The sequence below is a fragment of the Cavia porcellus genome, unplaced genomic scaffold (assembly GCF_034190915.1).
Source record: "Cavia porcellus strain 051 isolate PalLab524CR breed Dunkin Hartley unplaced genomic scaffold, mCavPor4.1 scaffold_16, whole genome shotgun sequence".
In the NCBI taxonomy this organism is placed as follows: Eukaryota; Metazoa; Chordata; class Mammalia; order Rodentia; family Caviidae; genus Cavia; species Cavia porcellus.
Genome location: NW_026947499.1, coordinates 28,059,720 through 28,080,167, shown reverse-complemented (window position 1 = coordinate 28,080,167; position 20,448 = coordinate 28,059,720). Strand labels below are relative to the sequence as shown.

General features: G+C 44.3%; 1 protein-coding gene across 3 annotated transcripts in view; it reads left to right on the top strand.

Annotated features, from left to right (window-relative positions):
- The window catches only part of Myo18b (myosin XVIIIB), a 246,939-nt gene that overhangs the window by 123,864 nt on the left and 102,627 nt on the right, over positions 1-20,448 (top strand). For all 3 annotated transcript variants that reach the window (XM_013142193.2, XM_013142192.2, XM_063226027.1), the window contains exons 28-33: positions 4,516-4,640; positions 7,515-7,669; positions 11,162-11,285; positions 12,099-12,299; positions 15,608-15,718; positions 17,356-17,460. In XM_013142193.2, the coding sequence (XP_012997647.1) occupies positions 4,516-4,640; positions 7,515-7,669; positions 11,162-11,285; positions 12,099-12,299; positions 15,608-15,718; positions 17,356-17,460 (821 nt within the window). The remainder of the gene's footprint in view (positions 1-4,515; positions 4,641-7,514; positions 7,670-11,161; positions 11,286-12,098; positions 12,300-15,607; positions 15,719-17,355; positions 17,461-20,448) is intronic.

The following is a 20,448-nucleotide window of genomic DNA, read 5'->3' as shown; positions in this document are numbered from 1 at the left end:
GCTAGCTACTATACAGAGATTCCAACAATACTCAAAGTAATACACTATCAGCTGGGTTTAGGGACATGGGCCCATAATCTCAGCACTCTGATAGGCTGATGCAGGAGGCTCACAGTCTGAGCCCAGGTTGGACAGTTTAGAGACTTAGTAAATCTCTGTCTCAAACAAAACAAAAGAAACCAGGCACTGGGAATGTAGCTCAGTTTGAAGGCCCTAAGTTCAATTGCCAGTACTGCAAATCAACCACAATACAAAAGAAAAAAACATTAATAATATGGCAGGTACTATATATAATGTAAGACTAATAAAAATAATGGCCCTATGAAGAAGTGTGTTATATTCATAGAATTATTTTTAAGTATACATTTTGATGAAGGCAGTTTCATGTGGAACCCATGAAGTTGCATTTCTGGATTTGAACCTTGACTTCCTCTCTCATTGGATTTGGCAGAGATAAAGTCCTCATCTTTCCAAAGGAGATGGTCATGGATTTGGCCATGGGTGTGGCACAGAGTACCAAGTAGCTATTATCTACTGGGTCATTATTATTTTGAGAAATGATAGGGTCACTGCTCATGCTCATAACCACCCATGGAGCAGATACCATCACTGAGAAGGTTGCATCAGGGCCTGTGATGGAAAGGTGGGAGGATCCTGCAACCCCCTGTGAGATACATGCTCTGTAGCACCACAGATACTTGGGCATGACATTTTTACACAGTTGCATTGGGTATGTCTTTCATGGGTTGATGGCATGGTGATGTATTTGTCAACTTGCCACTCTGCTCTTTCTCTCCCCTGCCAAACGGGGTTGGGCAAAAAAATATGCATTGTTTCAGCCTCTAGGAAATGCTGACATCATACCTTTAGTGTCCCCATAGAATTTCTGCCCTCATGGTATCAGGGACAGTCAGAGGCATGGCAGTTGGGAGTCTATGGAGAGGAGACAAGGTGCCTCAGCTTTTGACTATACTCTGTCCTGCTTGTGTCCTGGCTACTCCCAGGGCTGGCATTAATCAGAAAGGTTAACCCAGGAGTTTGAGGTTCTCTGAGAAGGGAGAGCCGGCAAGACAGAGTACTCATACCAAGTGGGGAATGTGTTGGCACAGGACCAGCAGCATGGGACATAAAATTTCCACAACAGTCTCAGCACTGGTCTCATCAGACTGAGTCTCATGTCTGAGTGCTAGTCCTTAGTTTGGTTTCCTGAGGAAAGATCAGGGAGTTGATGAGATGGGGAGATATGCTTAGCTTAGGAGCACGTTAGTCACATCAGCTCTGCATACTCATCTGGGAAGCCACCCTATAAATATTTTGTTTTTCAATATAAAAGTAAAAAAACTCATAGAAAATTTCTAAAATATAGGAAAATTGAAAGAAGCAATAAAACACTTTCATTACCACTGTGTTGGCACTGTACCCTCTTTCCTTGGGTCAGGTTGGAGTATTAATTGTAAAAAAAATATGGTTTTTCTTTATGCATGGCTAAATATTTATAGAGAGCCTGTTATGTTTCCCCTACAATGAGCTTGGACACCGTAGGGGTTACAGAAGGACTTTAGTTTTTAGTTCTGCTTTCAAGAAACTCACAGTAGAAATGTGGAGACCCAACAAAGCCAAGAAAAAGGTGACTGGATAATGTGGAGCTGAATTACACACATGGATGATGAGTACCACCCTTAGGCTAGAAAGCAGGAGACAGAGGCAAGCTGTGGAGATGGAGAATGGGTTGCTTGTGCAGTCCGCCATGCTCTGAATATGTGCGCGGCACTGCAGAAGTGCCTTTTCCTCCTTCACAGCTTGTGTCTTTCTGGTGGGGAGACAGGATTCTTTTCTATCATGATAATATTTACCTTGGCAGAAGCTGGGACAAGTTTTAACTCCTATTACATCATCTTTCTTTTGGATTTGTGATGTACAGTCCTCTTTTCCAACACCTTGACCTAGATATCCATCCATCCATCTGTCCAATCATTTACTTACCTGTTTGCTCATCCACTTATCCATTCATGTATCCATTCATGAGCATGGATGGATGATATAAGGATAGATGGATGCTCTCTATAACCCTCTATTTGGGGATTTATTTCTACATCTCCATTAATTTAAGGAGCATTATTCTATTATTCAGATGGTCAGGAAATAATACATAATTTTAATTTTTTATTAAGTTTATTGGTACAAGCCGGGCATGGTGGCTGTAATCCCAGCACTCTGGAGGCTGAGGTGAGAGGATCATTGCAAGTTTGAGACCAGCCTGGGCTACAAAGTGAGCTCAAGGCCAGCCTGAACTGCGTAGCGAGACCCCGTCTCAAAAAAGACAAAAAAAAAAAGTTTATTGATACAATTTAGATGCACATAATCATCTCATTCTTTATAGGGAGTTTGTACGTGTACATGATATACCTTAGTTCCTTTTCCAATCCCCTCCCCTCCCTTCAACCTTCTGCTTGCCCTTATTTCCAAAGCTTTGTTTCTATATTATCCATTTTCCCCTCATTTTTCTCTTCTCCCCAGTTTTACCTGCCTTTAAACAATTTCTTCCATTTCACAATATCTATTACACATTTTGGTTCTATTTGCACTTTGAGTTTCTCATACCAGAGGGACAATTCGATAGTTACATCCGTGTGTCCAAGTTATTTTAAGAGTATGGTTTCGAGATGCATCCATTTAGCTATAAATGTCCCAAGTTTATCCTTCTTTATGGCTTAGTACTCCAAGGTATTAAAAAACACATCTTTTTAAAATCCATTTTTGGTTGATGGGTATCTGGGTTGTTTCCAAGATTTAGCTATTACAAACTGTGCTGCTGTAAATATGGATGTGATGTATCGCTGTAGTATGATGCTTTTAATTCTTTTGGGAAGATACCAAGGAGGATGATAGCTGGGTTAAATGAGACTGCTAGTCCCAGTTTTTTGAGGAATCTCCACACTGATTTCCAAGGTGGTTGTACCAGTCTACCCTCCCACCAACAGTGGAAGAAGTTTCCTTTTTCCCCACAGCCCCACCTGTATTTGTTATTCATTGATTTCTTGACGAGAGCCATTCTTTTTGGAGATAGAATCTCAGCATTATTGTAATTGGCATTTCTTAAGTGATCAGTGATGTTGAACATTTTTTCATAAAGTTATTTGACATTTGTACTTCTTCATCTGAGAAGTATCTATTAGTTTCAGATACCCATTTTTGTATTGGTCTTTAAATTTTGTGGGGCGATCTGATTTTTTTCAATTCCTTGTATGGTCTAGATATTAGTTGGAGGGACAGCTGGTTAAGATTTTTTTTTTTAATAGGTACCACAGATCAAACTCACGACCACACACTTGCAAGGCAGGTGCTTATGCCACTGAACTAAATCACCAGCCCCCATTCTGTGGATTGTATTTTCACTCTCTTGGTGATTATAGTCCTTTTTGTAATGCTAAAGTTTTTTTTTAATGAGATCAATTTTTTGATTCTTTGTAGTATTTCCCAAGCAATCGGCATTTTGTTTGTGATGTCTTTGCCTACACCTATGTCTTTTAATCAGCTAAAAAGTCTTAATTAAACTAGCAAATAATATTTTAGGGAAATGTTGCCAAATAAAGAATTTGAACTCAGAGCCTCATGTACTGTAGGCAGGCGCTCTCGCACTGGACTATATCCCCAGGGCTGGGATGATTCTTTTCACCAGATGATTTTGTTGGGCTCATTAGGCAATGGATGAGCGTGTACTAACAGGTGTGAGGAATCCTGTGTGTGTAGGAAACACAGGATGTTAGGAGCTCACAGATAATTAAACAGTTCCCTGAACTGTGTATGCCCTGAAAGGGTATAAAATTTCTTTGAAAAAAGTTACTGATAGAGACAAACAATAGAAGGCAACTGACTTAGAATAGTTAAGTAATCAAGAGATTTAAACAACATTCTCCAAAACTAAATTCCCAGAAAAACATCTGAGGTTAAAGAAAACTTTTTTTATAAACTGAGTTTATATGCATATATCTTAGTAAGTGCTGTCATTAGTTATCATACTTTAATGTACTTGATTTTGTTATCCTGACATTCATATTACCTAATAGAAGTTATTTTTTTCCTTTCTTTTCAGTGTTTTAGCTTATTGTTTCTTTCATTTTATTTTGTTGACCAGACTTTCCAGAAAAATGTTGAGTAGTGCTTACAGTAGCATGCATCTTCATCTTATTTCTTGAATTTTCTTACTGAAAATTTTGTTAAAAGTAGTGCCTATTTGTAGCTTGCAAAGCTCTGTATCAAAATTACCAAAAAATATTGAGTTTAATTAAACAAAGGACTTTCGACAGCTGGAGGTGGTAAGGGAATGTTGCCTGGAAGAAGTGGGTCTTTTAAAAAGTTTGGACTTAAGGCATAGTTTTTTAATTTGGAACCCAAAGCTGAGGTTTAAGTATTCCACGAATACTGTGAAATCGCATGGGAAGAGCTGAGAAAGTTGGAAGGTGCTGCTCTCAGTCCTGCTTTGTGCTCATGCGGCTTCCTACCTCTGTGACACAGCGGACGAGTGGCAGATGCGCCTCGACTGTGCTCAGATGGAAAATGAGTTCCTCCGCAAGCGCCTGCAGCAGTGTGAGGAGAGGCTGGACTCAGAGCTGACGTCCAGGAAAGAACTGGAGCAGAAGGTAAGGGGGAGTGGGAGCCTGGGCCACAGAAGCGTCCAGTAGTGGGCAGATTCTTCCAAGAATCTGCCCTGTGCATGATCAAAATGTCAGGTAATCCTGGGGGCTGGGGTGTGCATGTGTGGCCAGCTAGTTCAAGGTTTCCTGCCTCTGCTGCTGTTACAGTCCTGGCCACTGTGGATACAGAAACTGTTTTCTCTACCTGTGGGTGTTCTATGCAGGAAGGGACTGCTCTGCAGCATGCGTGACAAGAACAGTAACTCAGAATACCTGAATTCCAGTTTCTTTTCTCATGGGACTGTATGGAAACCATATTACCTTTTAGGCCTTCTCATCTGTAAAATCACTGCAGTATATTTTTAGATAGTCGCATTTTATCCATTGCCAGCGTGTCTATTCTAATTGTCTACCTCCATGTCTCACGGAGGCCAGAGCAACAGCCTCCTAACTGGCCACTTGCCTCCAGCCTCCCCCCTCACCCACCTGCCGTGCTGCGGCGGCGATCTTACAGAATCCCTTTGAGATGGTCTTGGCATTGCATGTTGTGTCTATTCTCAGGGTGGATTTCTTTCCCTGTGCTTTTAAGTCATTGTGAACCCATCTTCACAGTCTCAGCATCCTTGAATTTTCCATTTCTTCTCTTCTCACATAGTAAATGTGTATTTAGCTATTTTTTTTCTTGTAAGTTGATCTCTGGCAAGAGACTTTAATTTAAAAAAAAACTTTTTGCAAATTTTAATGGGAGCCTTTAAATAATAGGACTTGGGAGTGTTCTTTTAGGAAACACTCTTGCACTTTGTTCTGAACCAGTCCCTATGATGATGCTGTGTTCTTCAGGATCTTTGTGCTGATCTCTAACGTGAAGAAGACACCTGAAGTTTTGGTTCCCTGTAGAAGCACTTTGTGCCCCTCTAGAGCCAGGGAGGGGAAGGGTACTTCTCACCACCTTCCAGGTTGGTGAGGGTGAGGCTGTCATTGTCCCTTCTTAGCTGAGCCACTGCTCTTTTGGGGTCCCGGGGTGAGGATCTTTATTCCAGCTCCCTACCTCCATGACTCCAAGGCTGTGGCTTCCATTTTTGAACGGGCATTTGCACAGAATTGTGCCCTTAGAAGTGTTTCTGGATCTTCTGGTAGTTCCTTTCCCGCATCTGATTATTGCAGTACCAGCATCTACTACCATTGTTCTGGCTGAGTCCTCTGCACTTCCCTTTTATCCTGAAATGTCCTCATCTTTCTTGAAAATGAAACTTGATATTAGAAATATAATCTTTCTTGGTGCTATTAAAATCTTTCCAGATGGATATAGTGATGCTTTGACCTCTTTTTCTGTCTTTATCTGTATCTTTAGTCTAACGTTCTAACCAGTCTGCATGCTAACCTGTGGTGTGCTGGCAAATGGCTCAAGAGTCATGATTTGTAGCCTTTGCCCATTCCCCTGATATGCATTACTCCCTTTGGGGCCAGTTTCAGATTACCATTGGATGTCACCAAACCTTGAAACTGGAAAAGACAGGTAGAATTGGCGCTCAGTACAAGCTCTGGCATTCTGTCAGCTCTAACTGTACTGTTTTTTTTTTTTTCTCCTTCCTGAAATACCTAATTCTTTTTTACTCCTGGGACTTTGCACATGCTATTTCTGCTTTCCAGTAAGCTCATTTTTGCTTCTCTTTCTGGATATCTCCACTTATTCTTAAGATTCCTGATTAAATATCACTGTCTTCCAAAAGTCTTCACTGACACAGTTGAGCTGGGTGCCCCTGAAATGTTTCCCTAGACCTAAGTCCTGCTGTGCTATTTTGTAATCATCTGTTTGTTTCTTAAGTCTCTCTCGTTTAATGTAAGAGACACAGGGTGGAGGCTTTTGGTGGCTGCTGTTACTCTTACATGCTCCATGTGAAAGGAAACTATGATGTGATCATAACAGGAGGGGCCAGGATGAGATCACATGAGAGTCTGTGAACCACAGAAGTGAAGCTCAGTATCTTCCCTCTACTGGTGATGGTTTAATGGCTGCTTCCAACATGGATGTAATACTGTAATTGTCAAGAGACATCCTGAGCAGTAGGTACACACAGGAGGATGACTGCAGGAAAACAGCCCAGTTCTTTAATACAAATTGTGAAGTCGGGTCAGTTTCCCTAAGGAAAGGGGAATATTCATGCTACATTAAAAAGTAATAAAGCCGCAACCTTCTCTGAGCGGCAGAATATAAGAAAACATCCCATTTGCCTTCAAATACTGAATTTAGAATTACAGGCTTCATTAACTCAGAGTTTTGCTTATTTAAAGCAATTCTTTAATGAGACCATTTCTTCAAAGTGAGTGTGCTGAGTTGTTCTCTTTCCCAGATGCAAACTAGGACATTTGGGAGGGTGTTTCCTAGAAGAAGATGCAAATGGCTTTATGTCTGTATTTGTTGAAGGCCACATACATACCCTGTGTTGCAGCCTGTCTAGAAAGCCATTCCCAGCTTTAATCTTTGGGATCTGCCACTTAGGCTTCTTGGACAGGTTATCTAAGTGTGCCATTTTGGTAGTTCTATGACTGAGCCTTCCCAGATGACACTAGCAGATAGGACAGGAATTATCTAGCACTCAAGGGGCTGACAAGCTGAATCACAGCAGGTGAAAGGTATAGGGTATGTTGCCAAGAGGTTGATTAAGAATGGGAGGAAACAACCTTAAGAACTTGGTGGAATTATTCCTGTTTTGCCTCTCAGCAAACTGAGGCTCAGACAGGAAGCTTCCTAGAAGTGGCAGCAAAAGTGGTCAAGGCCAGGTCTTTCTATCTCCTGGATCTCAATTATTTTGTATCATGAAATTCCCTATGGAAATGGCACTGACAAGAGTGGGACTACTCATTCTGTTCCTCCCCCAGCTTGGAGAACTGCAGAATGCTTATGAGGAGGCCAAGAAGATAGCACACCAACTAAAGAGGAAGTGCCACCATCTCACCTGGGATCTGGAAGACACTCGAGTCCTGCTTGAGAACCAACAGAGCCGGAACCATGAACTGCAGAAGAAGCAGAAGAAGTGAGTCATGTCCAGTTCCATCATCTAGGGCTGCCAGGGTGTGCTGCACTGCTGCTGGAGTCCTATGGGCCTCTGAATTCTATTCTAGAGCCCCTTACAGGGCCCATCAGGCCCCTGGTTCTTGGACCTTTTTCTTCCCTCCTTTTCCTTTCCTTCTTCCTTACACCTTATTTATGAAGAGGTCCCAGAATTCCAGTGTAACTCTTTCTCTTACCCCGCCTCAGCCTTGGCCTCATGACTTTGGCCACCTGAGCCTTAGCCTCCCCATTTGTCAAGTGTGGGAGAGTTCATAGAACTGCTGTGCAGCCATTCCAGTTCAAGTCTCATCTGTGCCTCTTTCTAGTTGTGTGGTCTTAGCTGCCTATCAACCTTCTGGACCTCAGGTTGCTTACCCTGCCTGTAGATTGCGGGAAAGGACATCTCCATATGGTATGAACTACCTAATAGGGTTGGCCATCCAGATGGACTGAATTTGGACATGGAAGAGGATCTAGTGTTGGAAATGGAAACAAATAACCCCCCCCCCCCAAAAAAAAAAAACAGTCTCTTGTTCTCATTTGAAAGTTAAGACTCTCAGATCCTGGGAACAATTCTGACAAGGACTGGCCCCTGTGCCTCTATGAGATGCCAGCACTGAAGGTTTGCATGGGCACCATGCTTGCTTTCCTGTTGCGGTGCTGCCCAGCCAAGCAATCACAGCTCCTGGATGGGTATTCAGGCCCATACTCCTGGGCTTCCTGTGCAGATCTTCAGCTGTGGCTTCGTGCCTGGCCACTGCGGCTGTGTCTGCCACCCTCCCATTCTCTGAGGAGGAGAAAGGTGTACAGGAGGCTCCTGTGTTGAGCCAGGAAAGCCAGCCATAGACACTTCACAGGTGTAGTGCAGCTTCTTTTTAGAATATTCAGGATAAAATAAAGGAAAACATTCCTTTGGGAGCCAAGATGTAGTTTTGCTGAAGGTGCTTCTTTTCCAAGAGGTAGAAGGCAGAATTGTATCCAGGCATGTGGCAGAAATTTCAAACCTGATTTACATTAAATATTATTTCTTTTATTTATCCTTGAGCTTTCCCAAGCTGGCTTCTTCATCTGCAAAAACCAGCTTTTGAGTAGTGTTAACATGTTTCCCCCAATAAGAGAAATTCATTTGCTTCTTGCTGATTTCACCCTGTTCCCTTTTCCATCTCCTGCAATGTCTTTCGGCTAAACTTTATCCTTGCACTAGGGAAAATGGCTGCCTAAAAAGAGTGACCAGGTGTGGCTTGACCACTTGCTCCATGACCTTGTGAAATGACACCACCTCTTTGGGCCAGATTGATGTTTCTGAAGAATCCTTAGACTTCATAGGCCATTGGACAATGGCTCTGACATCCCAGCAATGGAATGAGCAATATGGACTCCCCCATCCTCCAAGTTTCTCCTGGCTGTAACCCTCTGAGTTCTCAAACTGTGGGCTCCATTCTGTTCTGAGAGTTTTAGGTCTCTGATGGGTAGAGATTTGGCCTCTGGAATTTGTGCAGTCAGAAAAATTCCGTATCTCTGGTATTCCCTCACCTCTGTGGACAGAAACACCCATTCCAGAGCCTTGCAGACCCCCCATGAGGCTCCTGGAAGGAGCATTTCCTCATCTCCAGGTTTACCTGTCACAGCAGGAGCAAGTTTTGGTGCTAATCACTGATAGCAGATTCCTCTTCCAGGTGGGTTAGCATTTTTGCAGAAGCCCACGGAGACAGCAGAAGTCTCAGTGTAGGTGGCCATTCAGGCAGAATGGCTGTGTGAGGAGCTCTAGAAATCAGCTATGCTTTTCTGCATCCTTCCATGTCTAACCAGAGTGTAGATGCAGCTGCCTGCTTGGTTTGCTGGATCCAGGGTGGAGTGGAGTTGCTGTTTTGCCAGAGCCCCATCCTATTCTCATTTCAGAATGAGAATGGATCCATTTGGAGTTGCCCTCTTGTTGCCATGGTTACACCATGCCTAGGTCACAAAGCTTAGTTCAGGGATGATGGAACACTCAGCCCTGCCTCAACTCACTGGTTCCACACCCAGGGAGGCTGGACCCCAGGCCCACTCCTGGTGGGGTAGAGAGTTGTGTGCAGGCCTGCTTGCCCTCAGTGTGTTTTAGAAGTTGGGGTTTGTAGGAGTTTTTCTTTGGAATCAAGTGATCTGTTGAGTCAAGGACATTTCTGGAGCATTAGTCCTTGTCCTTTCCCCAACTGCCTCATCTCATCTGTCCCAGGACATGGACAGGTAGATGGGATTACCTAGGCCACTATAGGAGTTGGGCTCAGGCTCACTTCTATGGCTTTGGAACTCCACACTTTAGTTTCTGCCTCTGGAAATGAATGTAGTAATAATAATACTTTAACGACTACAGTAAGCCCAGTGCAAGGCCCGGCACCTTGGGACTGCTGGATCACCACTGGCATCACAGTGCTTCCATTCACAGTTGCAAACATTGCGGCTAAAATGATGTCACCACCCGCCAATCAGAAAGCTTCTGGGCTGTCCCCACAGTGGGTTTCAGTATGTGAGCTATGAGTGGCTTTCCAGAGTCTGAGACTTTGAAAGATCAGCTAGTGTTAGGGACACTGGATGATCTTATAATGGAGGAGGCCTTCTTGTCACTAAGGATCAAACCTCAAGTGCCACACAAAGTCCCCTGGACTTCCTGTCTATAACTCCAAGTCACATCTTGCAGAGACTTGGCCAAGGGTCTTTTGATGGTGTCCTCATCTGTGAGAAAGAAGGCTTTGGAAACGGAGTAAAATGACAGAAGGTCCGGGAGCTGCTCCTGACCAGAAACCCTCTGAACACCAGAGGGTTCTAAGGGGACATTCCTCAGTCTCTTGATGCATCTCAGTGGGACTGTCCTGTCTTCATGTTTTCTGCTGGGGAGACAAAGACAAGAGGAATGTCTAAATATTCAGAATTTTGTCAAAAATGAGCATGCTGCAATGTGCATCGACCAGACCATATGACATAAAATAGAAAATGTGAAATAATCACATATTAGTGTGGAGACAAAGGAATGACTGTATATACACTGTGTTTGAAAGATATATATATCTTTGTTCATCTTTGTTTATTGGTATTTGAATTTTATATACTAAATGTAGTCCTGATAGAGTTAATGGGCCTTGAAATATGTTAGAAAACCAGGTAGTTTAGTTTTCTGTCTAAATGCCAAATATTTATATAGCTTTACATTAACATATATTTAACTTTTGATCTGTATATCATCTTAGTCTCCTTTTATTTGTGTATCCTTATCAAGATTTTAATAGGTAGTCAGTATTTTTGTGCAAACTCCATATAACTGAATCTCACTGTGTGACCTCCCAGATTTCTACCCACATTGCCAGCCTTGCACAAAAGCATTGAGCCCTGTCCCCCTTGCCTCATAGTTCTCAGAGAACTCACTGCCTCCCTCTAGCCACACCCAACCCCTCCCTCAGTTTCTCTCCACAGGCTGTGATATGTGCTCTGTCCTGGACAGGTTTGATATGCAGCTGGCCCAGGCCCTGGGGGAGTCCGTGTTTGAGAGGAGCCTCAGGGAGAAAATGAGCCAGGAAAGCAACAGTGTGCAGTGGGAGCTGGGCCGGGTGCAGGAGCAGCTGGAGGTACGTGGAGTTGGGGACCCTGGGGCTATCTGGGCTCTTGGTTGCTGGGTGTCTTGCAGATGGTGCAGTTGGTGACTAAGAGAACCTCATGTGGGTGTTCTGGTCAGGCAGCTCCAGACATTAATAAAACCTATAGTGGTTGGCAGATTGACAATCAGACCTCTGTTACTGATGTCATGATATTGCTCCAGTCTCCTGCACAGGATGCAAGATGACTACCTGGGAAATACAAGAGGCTGAGTACAAATGAGTTAGCTGTAACCATGTCCAGAAGCAGCATCCTGTCCTGTCTGGTTCAGAGAGATTTTATTAAACTATAGCATGAGTTTCTCTCTCAACTATTCCTTATCTTTCTGTGGCTCTTTGTTACCTTCAGGAGAACTATTGCACTCTTTAGCTTGGCATTCAGCTCCTTCATGATCTAGCCCAAAGTTCTTTGACCCTGGAGTGGCTTTGTCACTTGGAAGTGTTATTTATGGTCGCAGTACCTCCTGGATCCGGTGGTTCTCTGCCAGCACCAGTGCACAGGTGGAGGAGCACCCTTCCTTTATGCGCTGAGACTGAACTCTAGGGACAATGGTTTGGTTCTCCCCCAGCTCCTCCATCTCTACCCCCAGTGCCTGTGGCGCAGGAGCCCAATAGCAGCCGTGGGGGGTCCCCCAGGGGGCACTGTGGGTGCCTTGAAGTGGTGACAGAGATGTCCTGTAAGAAAAGGGAAAGTTGCTGCTCTTTCCAGGAGGCTGCAGGGGAACCTGGGACCTGTCCCTCACCTCACAATAGGGACTCAGATCTTTGTTGCCTTTGTCTCCCTAGCAAAAGGAGCAGGAAACCTTGAGGCTGCAGCAGGAGGTGGAGATGCTGCAGAAGCATAAACGGGAGCTGCTGGAGTCCCCCTCTTTAGGGGAAAGTGGCATGGCTGACTTGAAGGAGAGACTCTGGAAACTGGAATCCAGTGCCCGTGAACACGAAAAGGTCCAGAACCAGCAAGAAAACACCATCAAGCAACTGGAGCAGGTAGGAAAGTCCTGTCCAGGGCAACACTCTGTCCTGGGCTGACTCCAGTGGAGAGCAGTATTAGTAAATCACAGCACGGACACCTCATTCCGCTGCTCCTTGTCCTCCTGTGGCTCCCTGCTACCCCAGAAAACCTCTCTTCAGTCTGACATTCAGATCCGTTATGATCTAGACCTCTCCTGCTCTCCTTAAGGTCAGTGTCACCTCCTCAGAGAAGCTTGCACCTTGCAAACAGCTCCTGCCTCATGAAGCATTCACTTTTTAGCTCCTTAATTATTTTCCTTTATAATATCCATTATCTTATATTATATTAAAAATTTTCTCAGTAACAAGTCTTCATCACTAAGATAAAAATTTCAGGAAGATAGGCCACTGTAGACCAACCTTGCTTATCAGTACATCCCTAGAGCTTAGCATGAGACCAGGCATCTATTTAGTGCTCAATAAATAACTATTGACCAAATGCATAATACTGTTGAGCACTTAAACTACCCACACAGTGCATCTTTTGAATCTTGTAAGAACCTTTTGTGGGTTTACAGATGTGGAACTTGAGGCTCTGAGACATGGAGAAAATGATGAGGGTGTGATTTGAACTTGAGTCATCTGAGCACATAGAGCCTTGAATGCCTACTTGTGCATAGCCTCAAGGAAGAGGGGAGTGCGAGTCTTCAGGAAATACTAATATGGGAGTGAACAGGACTATCAGGCATCTCACCTTCAACAGAGGACAAGTGAATGTTTTGTCTGCTTGCTGATTCACGTATCTGCTTCATTCTGTAAAGCATTTGAAGCAGCTTATAGACATGCAGAATGGAATAATTCTAAGCAAAACAGTCTAGCCAGAAAAATACAAATTAAAATAGACACTGAAGAAGGGTTAGGCACAGTTAATATGAGATACAAGAAACATAGTTTCCTTTACATTTAATAGCTCTAAAATTTCTGGTGGCCAAGGAGAAAAAGTAAATGTGAGGGATATGTTTTTGTGTAACCCCAGCATAAACAAAAATAGGTTTTCAAGGAAGCACTGAGTTCTGAGGCTTAGCTCTAGAGACATTTCTAATGTAGGATTTTGTAAAAGGCAATGTTGTCTTAAAAGCTGGGAACCCCTTCTGCAAGGAAATGTAACCCAGTAGCATAAATGTGTGAGTCATGTGGACTCTAAGCGGCGCTGTTGAAGCCTGGGTACCAGCCCTTGCATCTCCTTTGCCTTCACTGTGTCCCATAGGTCATCACCTTCCGGTGTGCTGGGTGTGGAAGGTCAGGGCCTAGAGAGACTTAGGTGCTGATTTTTTTGTTTTTGTCTTTTAAATTTTATTTCGAAAGTAGTAAAAATACAAAAGAACAAGATAGAACAAAGCCAATCGGGACAATACAGTGAAATTGGTACAGAACATCACAGTAGGAACTAGGGTGGTAGTAATGGGTGCTACAGTATATCTCGTTATCTTCACAATAGTTGTCCCGTAAATTAGGTATAATGAAATCAAACCAAAAACAGAACATTTTAAAACCAATTGAAAGAGAGTATTGAATAGAGCAAAGCAAACATAACAAAACAAAACAGTGAAAACAATATTTGCCTTCAAACAGAAGATAGAAGGAAATCCCCCATATTTGCTATATTGCATATGGTCATCCTCCCAAGAGATGCTGAGACCTCTATCCCCAGTAGTGGGAGGAGGGGGAGAGATGTTTGATTCTCAGCTTGTGTGCAGGTAGGGTAGGCTCATGGGAGCCTCTTGTTCTCTTCCTGGCCCACGCTGGAGGCGCTTACCAAAACGGCGGGCGAATAAGCTGCCTAAGTCCCACCATCGCAGGATCTTGGGAGTCCTGGTTCTCCTCCTGGGGTACCCTGGGGGCGCTTCCTTAGGTGCTGATTAAGGAGCAGTCAGCTGTTTTAGGCCCACCTGCTGTCACGCACTGTGTGAATGCTGAGAATGCAGACATGATAGCCCAAGGTCCCCAGGCTTGCTCAGAGTTATGGGAACAATGAACTTGCTGATCTACTCTTGAGAGGTTGGGGAAAGTCACTGGAAGAAGTGACATTTACTGAAACCAAAAGATGAAAGCTGAGAGATGACTCAGAATGAGAGTTCCAAGCCAGAGGTACAGCTTGCACTACAAACTCATGTGACAACTAATGATCCATAATATGGTCACATCTGGACAGGGTCTTTGAGGCTCCTCATTGTCCACATGGTCTTAGCCAAGTTCCCACTTTCTCCAGCCTTCAGTCTCCTACCCTAAAATGAGATATGTCAGACCCCAGGCTTCCTCCTGCCTTGTGAAGATTCGTGTAGAAAGAGGATGTCTGTGTCAGTATTTAAGGGACACTGAGGATTGATTGCACAGCCTAGCATAGCTACTGTGTATCCTGTCAATTAGGAGGAGCCTCGCTGAGCCTAGAATTCAGCAAGCACTTTGGAAAGTTGTCTTAACTCTTGAAGATACCACCCAGGCACCAGTCAGGGCTTGGAAGCAGGCGTGCATGGAAGTTCATGAGACTCCAAGTGCTCCGCCCTCAGTGTGCAGGGGCAGAGGCTGATCTGCCGCTTCTCTCCACAGTTAACTTCCCCACAACCTCACTTGGCGCTGCGTCCTTGTGGAGATTTATTGATCACAATATAGCACTTTTTCCAAAGAATTTTATGTTAACTCATATAAGCTTGACACAAATGGTATTGCAGATGTCAGGAGTGTCCAGGAGACTAGAAAAAAATGAAAAAGAAATATTATATTTACTTGCTGAGCTCCTCATTTTGATTATCTTCCCATAACCTCTGTCATTTTAAGGGAAGGAAGGTGGCTGATGTTGAAAGTGAGCCTACTTTAAGCCAAGGACTGTTACCAGGGGTTCAATTGTACACTGTCTGGTCACTGCACAAAGAGGGGGATATTTTCAACAACTTAAAAGACCAAGATCATGCTTATTCACCCCTCTCCAACTGAATTTCCTTCATAGGGACAGAAGCTGTTAACTTCTGGAGCAGGGATGAACTTATAGTTTATCTTAAAAGTGTTAAAAAGGGTTCTGAGGTTGCATCTAAATGCTGTGGGCAAGTGTGATGGATTCCCGATGTCTCATCTGACTGAAGGAATGAAGGGGGCAGCCTTTGGGTTACTTAGCTACCATTTCAGACCTTCCAGGATGCCAGGGGGAATCACGTGACCCTCACCCATGCAGGAAAAATGGGCAGTGCGATGGGGATACCTAAGCTAAGGAGGGTTACCCAAGCTGATGGGAAGGCCCAGAGAGTGGTAGTGACCACCCTCACTGACATGTGCTGTCTTTTCTGTCCCAGCTCCGCCAGAGGTTTGAACTGGAGATTGAGCGGATGAAGCAGATGCACCAGAAGGACCGTGAGGACCAAGAGGAGGAGCTGGAGGATGTTCGTCAGTCCTGCCAGAAGCGGGTGTGTGTGCTGTCCAAAGAGGAGCCAGAGCCTGAGGCCAGAGGGATCTCTTTTTGTAGACCCCTGGGGACCTTAGCCCCCTAGGTGCTTTCGAGAGTCCACAAGAACCTACATTAAATAAGAATCTGGGCCTTCCGGAAGCCTCTGGAGCTGGCCAGCTTAGTCACCCCAAGACCATTCCCAGCAGTTCTTCATGCACATGACTGATGCCTTTTGAGGACTTCTGAGTACTGAGCAGGGCTGCTTCTCCCATTTTCTACTGCAGATCATTTCTTACATTTTATCAATGTTCTGCCAATGGTCCAGATTTTACCCATTTTTCACCTTGGAAACCATTTTAAACATTCTTTTTCACTGTGTTTACCCCTGCAATACATGTAGACATACACTTTTATTGAGGCCATATAGTTTTAAAGCACATGATTTTCACTCGGCAGTTTGTCATTGCCTCCCTGAACCTAACCTGTGAAATGGATAATGAGTGGGCAGTCCTCTTCTCTAATTTAAGTAGTCCCCTGTCATTGGACATTTAGGTTGTTTCTATCCTCTGTGATCAGTGCTGAGATCAACATTCTTATGGATGGCTGACCAGTTCCCTTCAAGGGGAATAATTGCCTGAAGGAGGCCTTTGCGTTAAGTCTCATTTAATTGTTCTCCACATTTATTCTTGCACGTCCTTCCCACCCTCTCCCACCTCACCCCCATTACACCTGTGCATACCACCTGGAAATACTCTACAGAGCACATTCCAGAAAATACCTTGCTTGATATACAGATTTTATTATTTTGAATGTTTTAAAAGATGTGTAGTTTATTTCTTATTCCTAAAAGAAAATTGCAGCATGAACTTGCTTTCGGCAAAAATGACCATCCGTCAGCATTTTTGCCTCTGTGGGTTAGGAGACAGAAGCTCCTGTCTCTGCTCATACTCCTCCAGGGGAAGGGCACACAAATCTCTGGTTTGTTCCAAGAGTACCTTGGAGTATGATGCATACCCCAGCCCAAGGCTACAACAAATTGCCCACCTGAGCCAGACCTGCCTGGAGCTTCTCCATGGATAGATTTATAAAGGGAGAGAGTGCTCAGACAAAGGAGTTTTTCTCCTCTTGATCAACACTAACATTGACTTCACAAGGTGGTGGCTGCTATGTCTGGCCTGTCTCTCATAGTGGCAGAAAATCAATTTTTAGTCACCTGAGGGGTGCTATGGCCATCTAGGGTGACTGAAAGATTTGGAGTTAGGAGACAGAACTCTAACACTCAGCATCACCTGATTTAAGAACATGCACTTTGGATGTTCCCTGGAACTTAGTGTGCTTGTCTGTGAAATGGAATCAGTAATATCTCAAGATAGAGGTAGAAGGGATTAAATGCTACAGGAAATAGAGGTCTGTTCTGTTGGGGGACTTCACAATCAGCCCAGGGACTCCGCATAACTGACAAGAGGCTCTCCCTCTTGTTGTCTGAGCTTTTAGGTTTTTGAATTCTCCTTCAGATCATGGCCTTCCACTTGCCAGGGCAGCTTTTGTGGAACAAAGCCATAAGCTTCCCGTCTCCCTTTTTCCTCCTTGCTTTGTGGGCTTTGTCCTCCTGTTGCTTGTTCATCCTGTGCATGCCTCTGCCCTGTGTACCTGCAGCTCCGGCAGCTGGAAATGCAGCTGGAGCAGGAGTACGAGGAGAAGCAGATGGTGCTCCACGAGAAGCGGGATTTGGAAGGATTGATTGGAACCCTGTGTGATCAGGTAAGGCAGAGGCATCAGCCTGCATTTGGAGGACAGCGCCCCTGCCTCTGTACTCCTTAAAGATGTATCGTGGGGCACAGCTGGAGGGAGGTCATCCTTAGGCGGTAAAAAAGGCCGAGCTTATCAGCTAGCCTGTCCCTGCGTTCCTAATCTTCCTTCTTTTCTAGCACTTTCATCCCTTCACGTCCTTACTGGCTCTTCACGGGAGATCGCTTTGGGCGCTTACAAGCATGGGACAGGCTAGTGAGCCTAGTCTGGAGTGATGGAAGCAGTTTCATTGCTTTCAGGATCTGTTGGAGTGAGAAATGAGATATGATCCAAAAATAATTGCTGAGTGTGGTGGCACATGCCTGTGATCTCAGCACTGGGGCTGCTGAGGCAGAAGGATAACTGGGAGTTCAAGGCCAGCCTAAACTACATAGCAAGACTCTGTCTCAAAACAAACAAACCCCCAGACAAAACAAAACAAAACAAAACAAAACCACCCAAAAAATGAAACAAAACAGAAAGCCCCTAATACACTGAATGTTCAAATTTTAAAAGTTAAAAGACACATTACTATTCTCCTCTTCAAGGTCTTACCCCTCACTTTGACACACTTTATCTCATCGCTCTTGCCACTGCTGAAGCAGTCTTAAAGTCCTCTTTTGTTTTGCTTGCTTTGGTGTCTACCTTTCATGGTCATTTTGACTTTGGGGAAGAGCCAGAAGTCACACAGTGTCAGAGTCAGTGTGTAAAGTAGGTGAGCACACAGTGTTACGTTTTTACGAGCCTGCCTCTGTGAGGTGGCACGTGGCAGCAGTATTCACCATATTTGTGATCACACTTTGTAAAGACACTCATGAGACAGGACATCCAGAGCTGCTTCAGAAGAACAGTGGCAAGAACAATGGGATAAGTTGGAAGCATAATTTGAGGGGCGCTAATTTTATAATAAATTTTTAAAATTTAAATGTTCATCACATAGCTCCATCACACTTCTTATGGGTAGCACTTACTCTAGCACGGTGAGCATGAACACACTGTGCTCATCGGTGGCCTCATGAAGACAAGGCTTTTGCTGCAAGTAGCCTGCGTCAGCATCAGGCCAATGGGGTATTCAGCCTTGACTGGGCTTTCTGCCTCCACGGTTGTGGATGAATTAGTTAATCACTTGGAGCTTGCTGGAAAACCAGGGGGGCTTTTTGCCATTGCTGAGCACCAGGGTTATCCTCTGCAACACTGTGGACATTTTGAGTGGGAGCCTTCTGAGTGGCGGGGAGTGGCTTGTGCATTGTAGAATGTTGAGCAGCAGCCCTGGCTTCTACCCGTCAGATACCAGTAGCATCTTCCAGTTGTGACAGCCAAAAATGTCTGTAGAGATCGACAAGGTCCATTTGGACAAAGCCAATTCCTCCCTTGTAGAAAACTGCTGCCAGGCCAAAAAAGTGGCCAACAGAGTTGGGAGACAGCCCTGACTTCAGAGTTGGGAGTCGCTCTGCCGTGCTCAGTGTTCCTTTCCCTGCCTCATGGGCTGCTGTCTGAAATCCCAACAGTGGGGAGCAGTGCCTGGGGTGTCCGCAGTTTCTCTTGAAACATTGTGTGGGAGTATTTTAAAGCATTTGTTCACAGTCATGCAATATCTATTAATTAGTAATGATCCTGCTGTTAATATCCTTCCCAAGAGTGGTTGTCTTTATTCAAAAGGAATAGAGTTGCTTCAGATGGTCATTCAGGCAGCCAGGCCTTGGATTAAATAGATGCTCATTATGTATTTAAGACTAGATGGGGTGAAGTAGTGACGTGGGAGCGGGACTACCACAGCAGTGTGCAGGAGAAGCTCGGAACCAGCTCCAGTTTGAGCACTGGCCTTCTCTGGGTTTTCTGGATTTCTAACAGAGCATTTGGGACCCTTAAATTCAGAACCACTGAATCGCTCTCTTTCAGCATTCATGCAAGACAGCCCAGCCCAGCACCTGGCTCTGGAGTGACAGTCAGGTATCCCTAGACATTTGCCTTCAGGCAACGCTGTGCATTTGAGGATGCACAGTGGGAGATTTGGCGACAAAGGAGCCTGGGCTGAGTAGGAAAAGCCATGACAGCTTGTGTGTGGCCCTAGGTTCCAGCCCAAGCACTACAAAAACAAAATAGAAAGCAGTTTTGATAAATACTGCTAAAATAAATTTTACACATGAAGGAAACCTTAGATGAATAAAATGCCAGCTTTGTGTCAGTCACCATTCTGGAGGTTTTTAATAAATGATCTCTTTGGGCAGTTTTAAACATTTTTGTTATGACCTTTGGCAACTCTATAGAAAGGCAGAATGAAGGGTGTAATTGATGTTTATGCATCAGGCACTCAGGGCAATAGAAATGAACATTTTGCCATGTTTGATTCAGATATTTTTAAAGAAACAAAACCTCTCTAGACCTGTTGGTGCCCCCTTAGTGTTCCTTCCTAATCTCACGCTCTTCTCCCGTCCCCCTTTCTTCCTTCCTTTCCCAGAGGAAACGGTTGTCCTGTCATTTCCTTCAAGCTGTAATCATGTACCCTTCATATCATTTTGTACTTTGTCTCCCTTCATGCTATTTTTGAGATAGTTCATGATAATAATAGGAGTAGCTGGAATGCACTCATTTACCTGCATTAATATACAAAACCCTTATTTGCCCATTGGTGTGTATTTTTTTTGTTTGCACCTTGCCATACAAACTGCATTTTCATGTATGTGTCACTGTGCACATGAGTTTCCCCAGGGTGTGGAGCTGGAAGAGGAGTTGCTGGCTCCTAGAAATGCACAATATTGGAACTATTAATATCACCCAAATTGTCACTCCAGGCGGCTGTGGCATTTTCTCTCATTACAGTGGTACCCAAAGTTTTGCTTCTCCACATCCCTGCTACACGGGGTGCCGTAAGACGCAGGAGGGTTTTCCCCAGGCACTGGGTGTTGAATACTTCCACATGTCCCTGGTCTCCAGAGGTGCTGTGCACATTCCACGTTCACT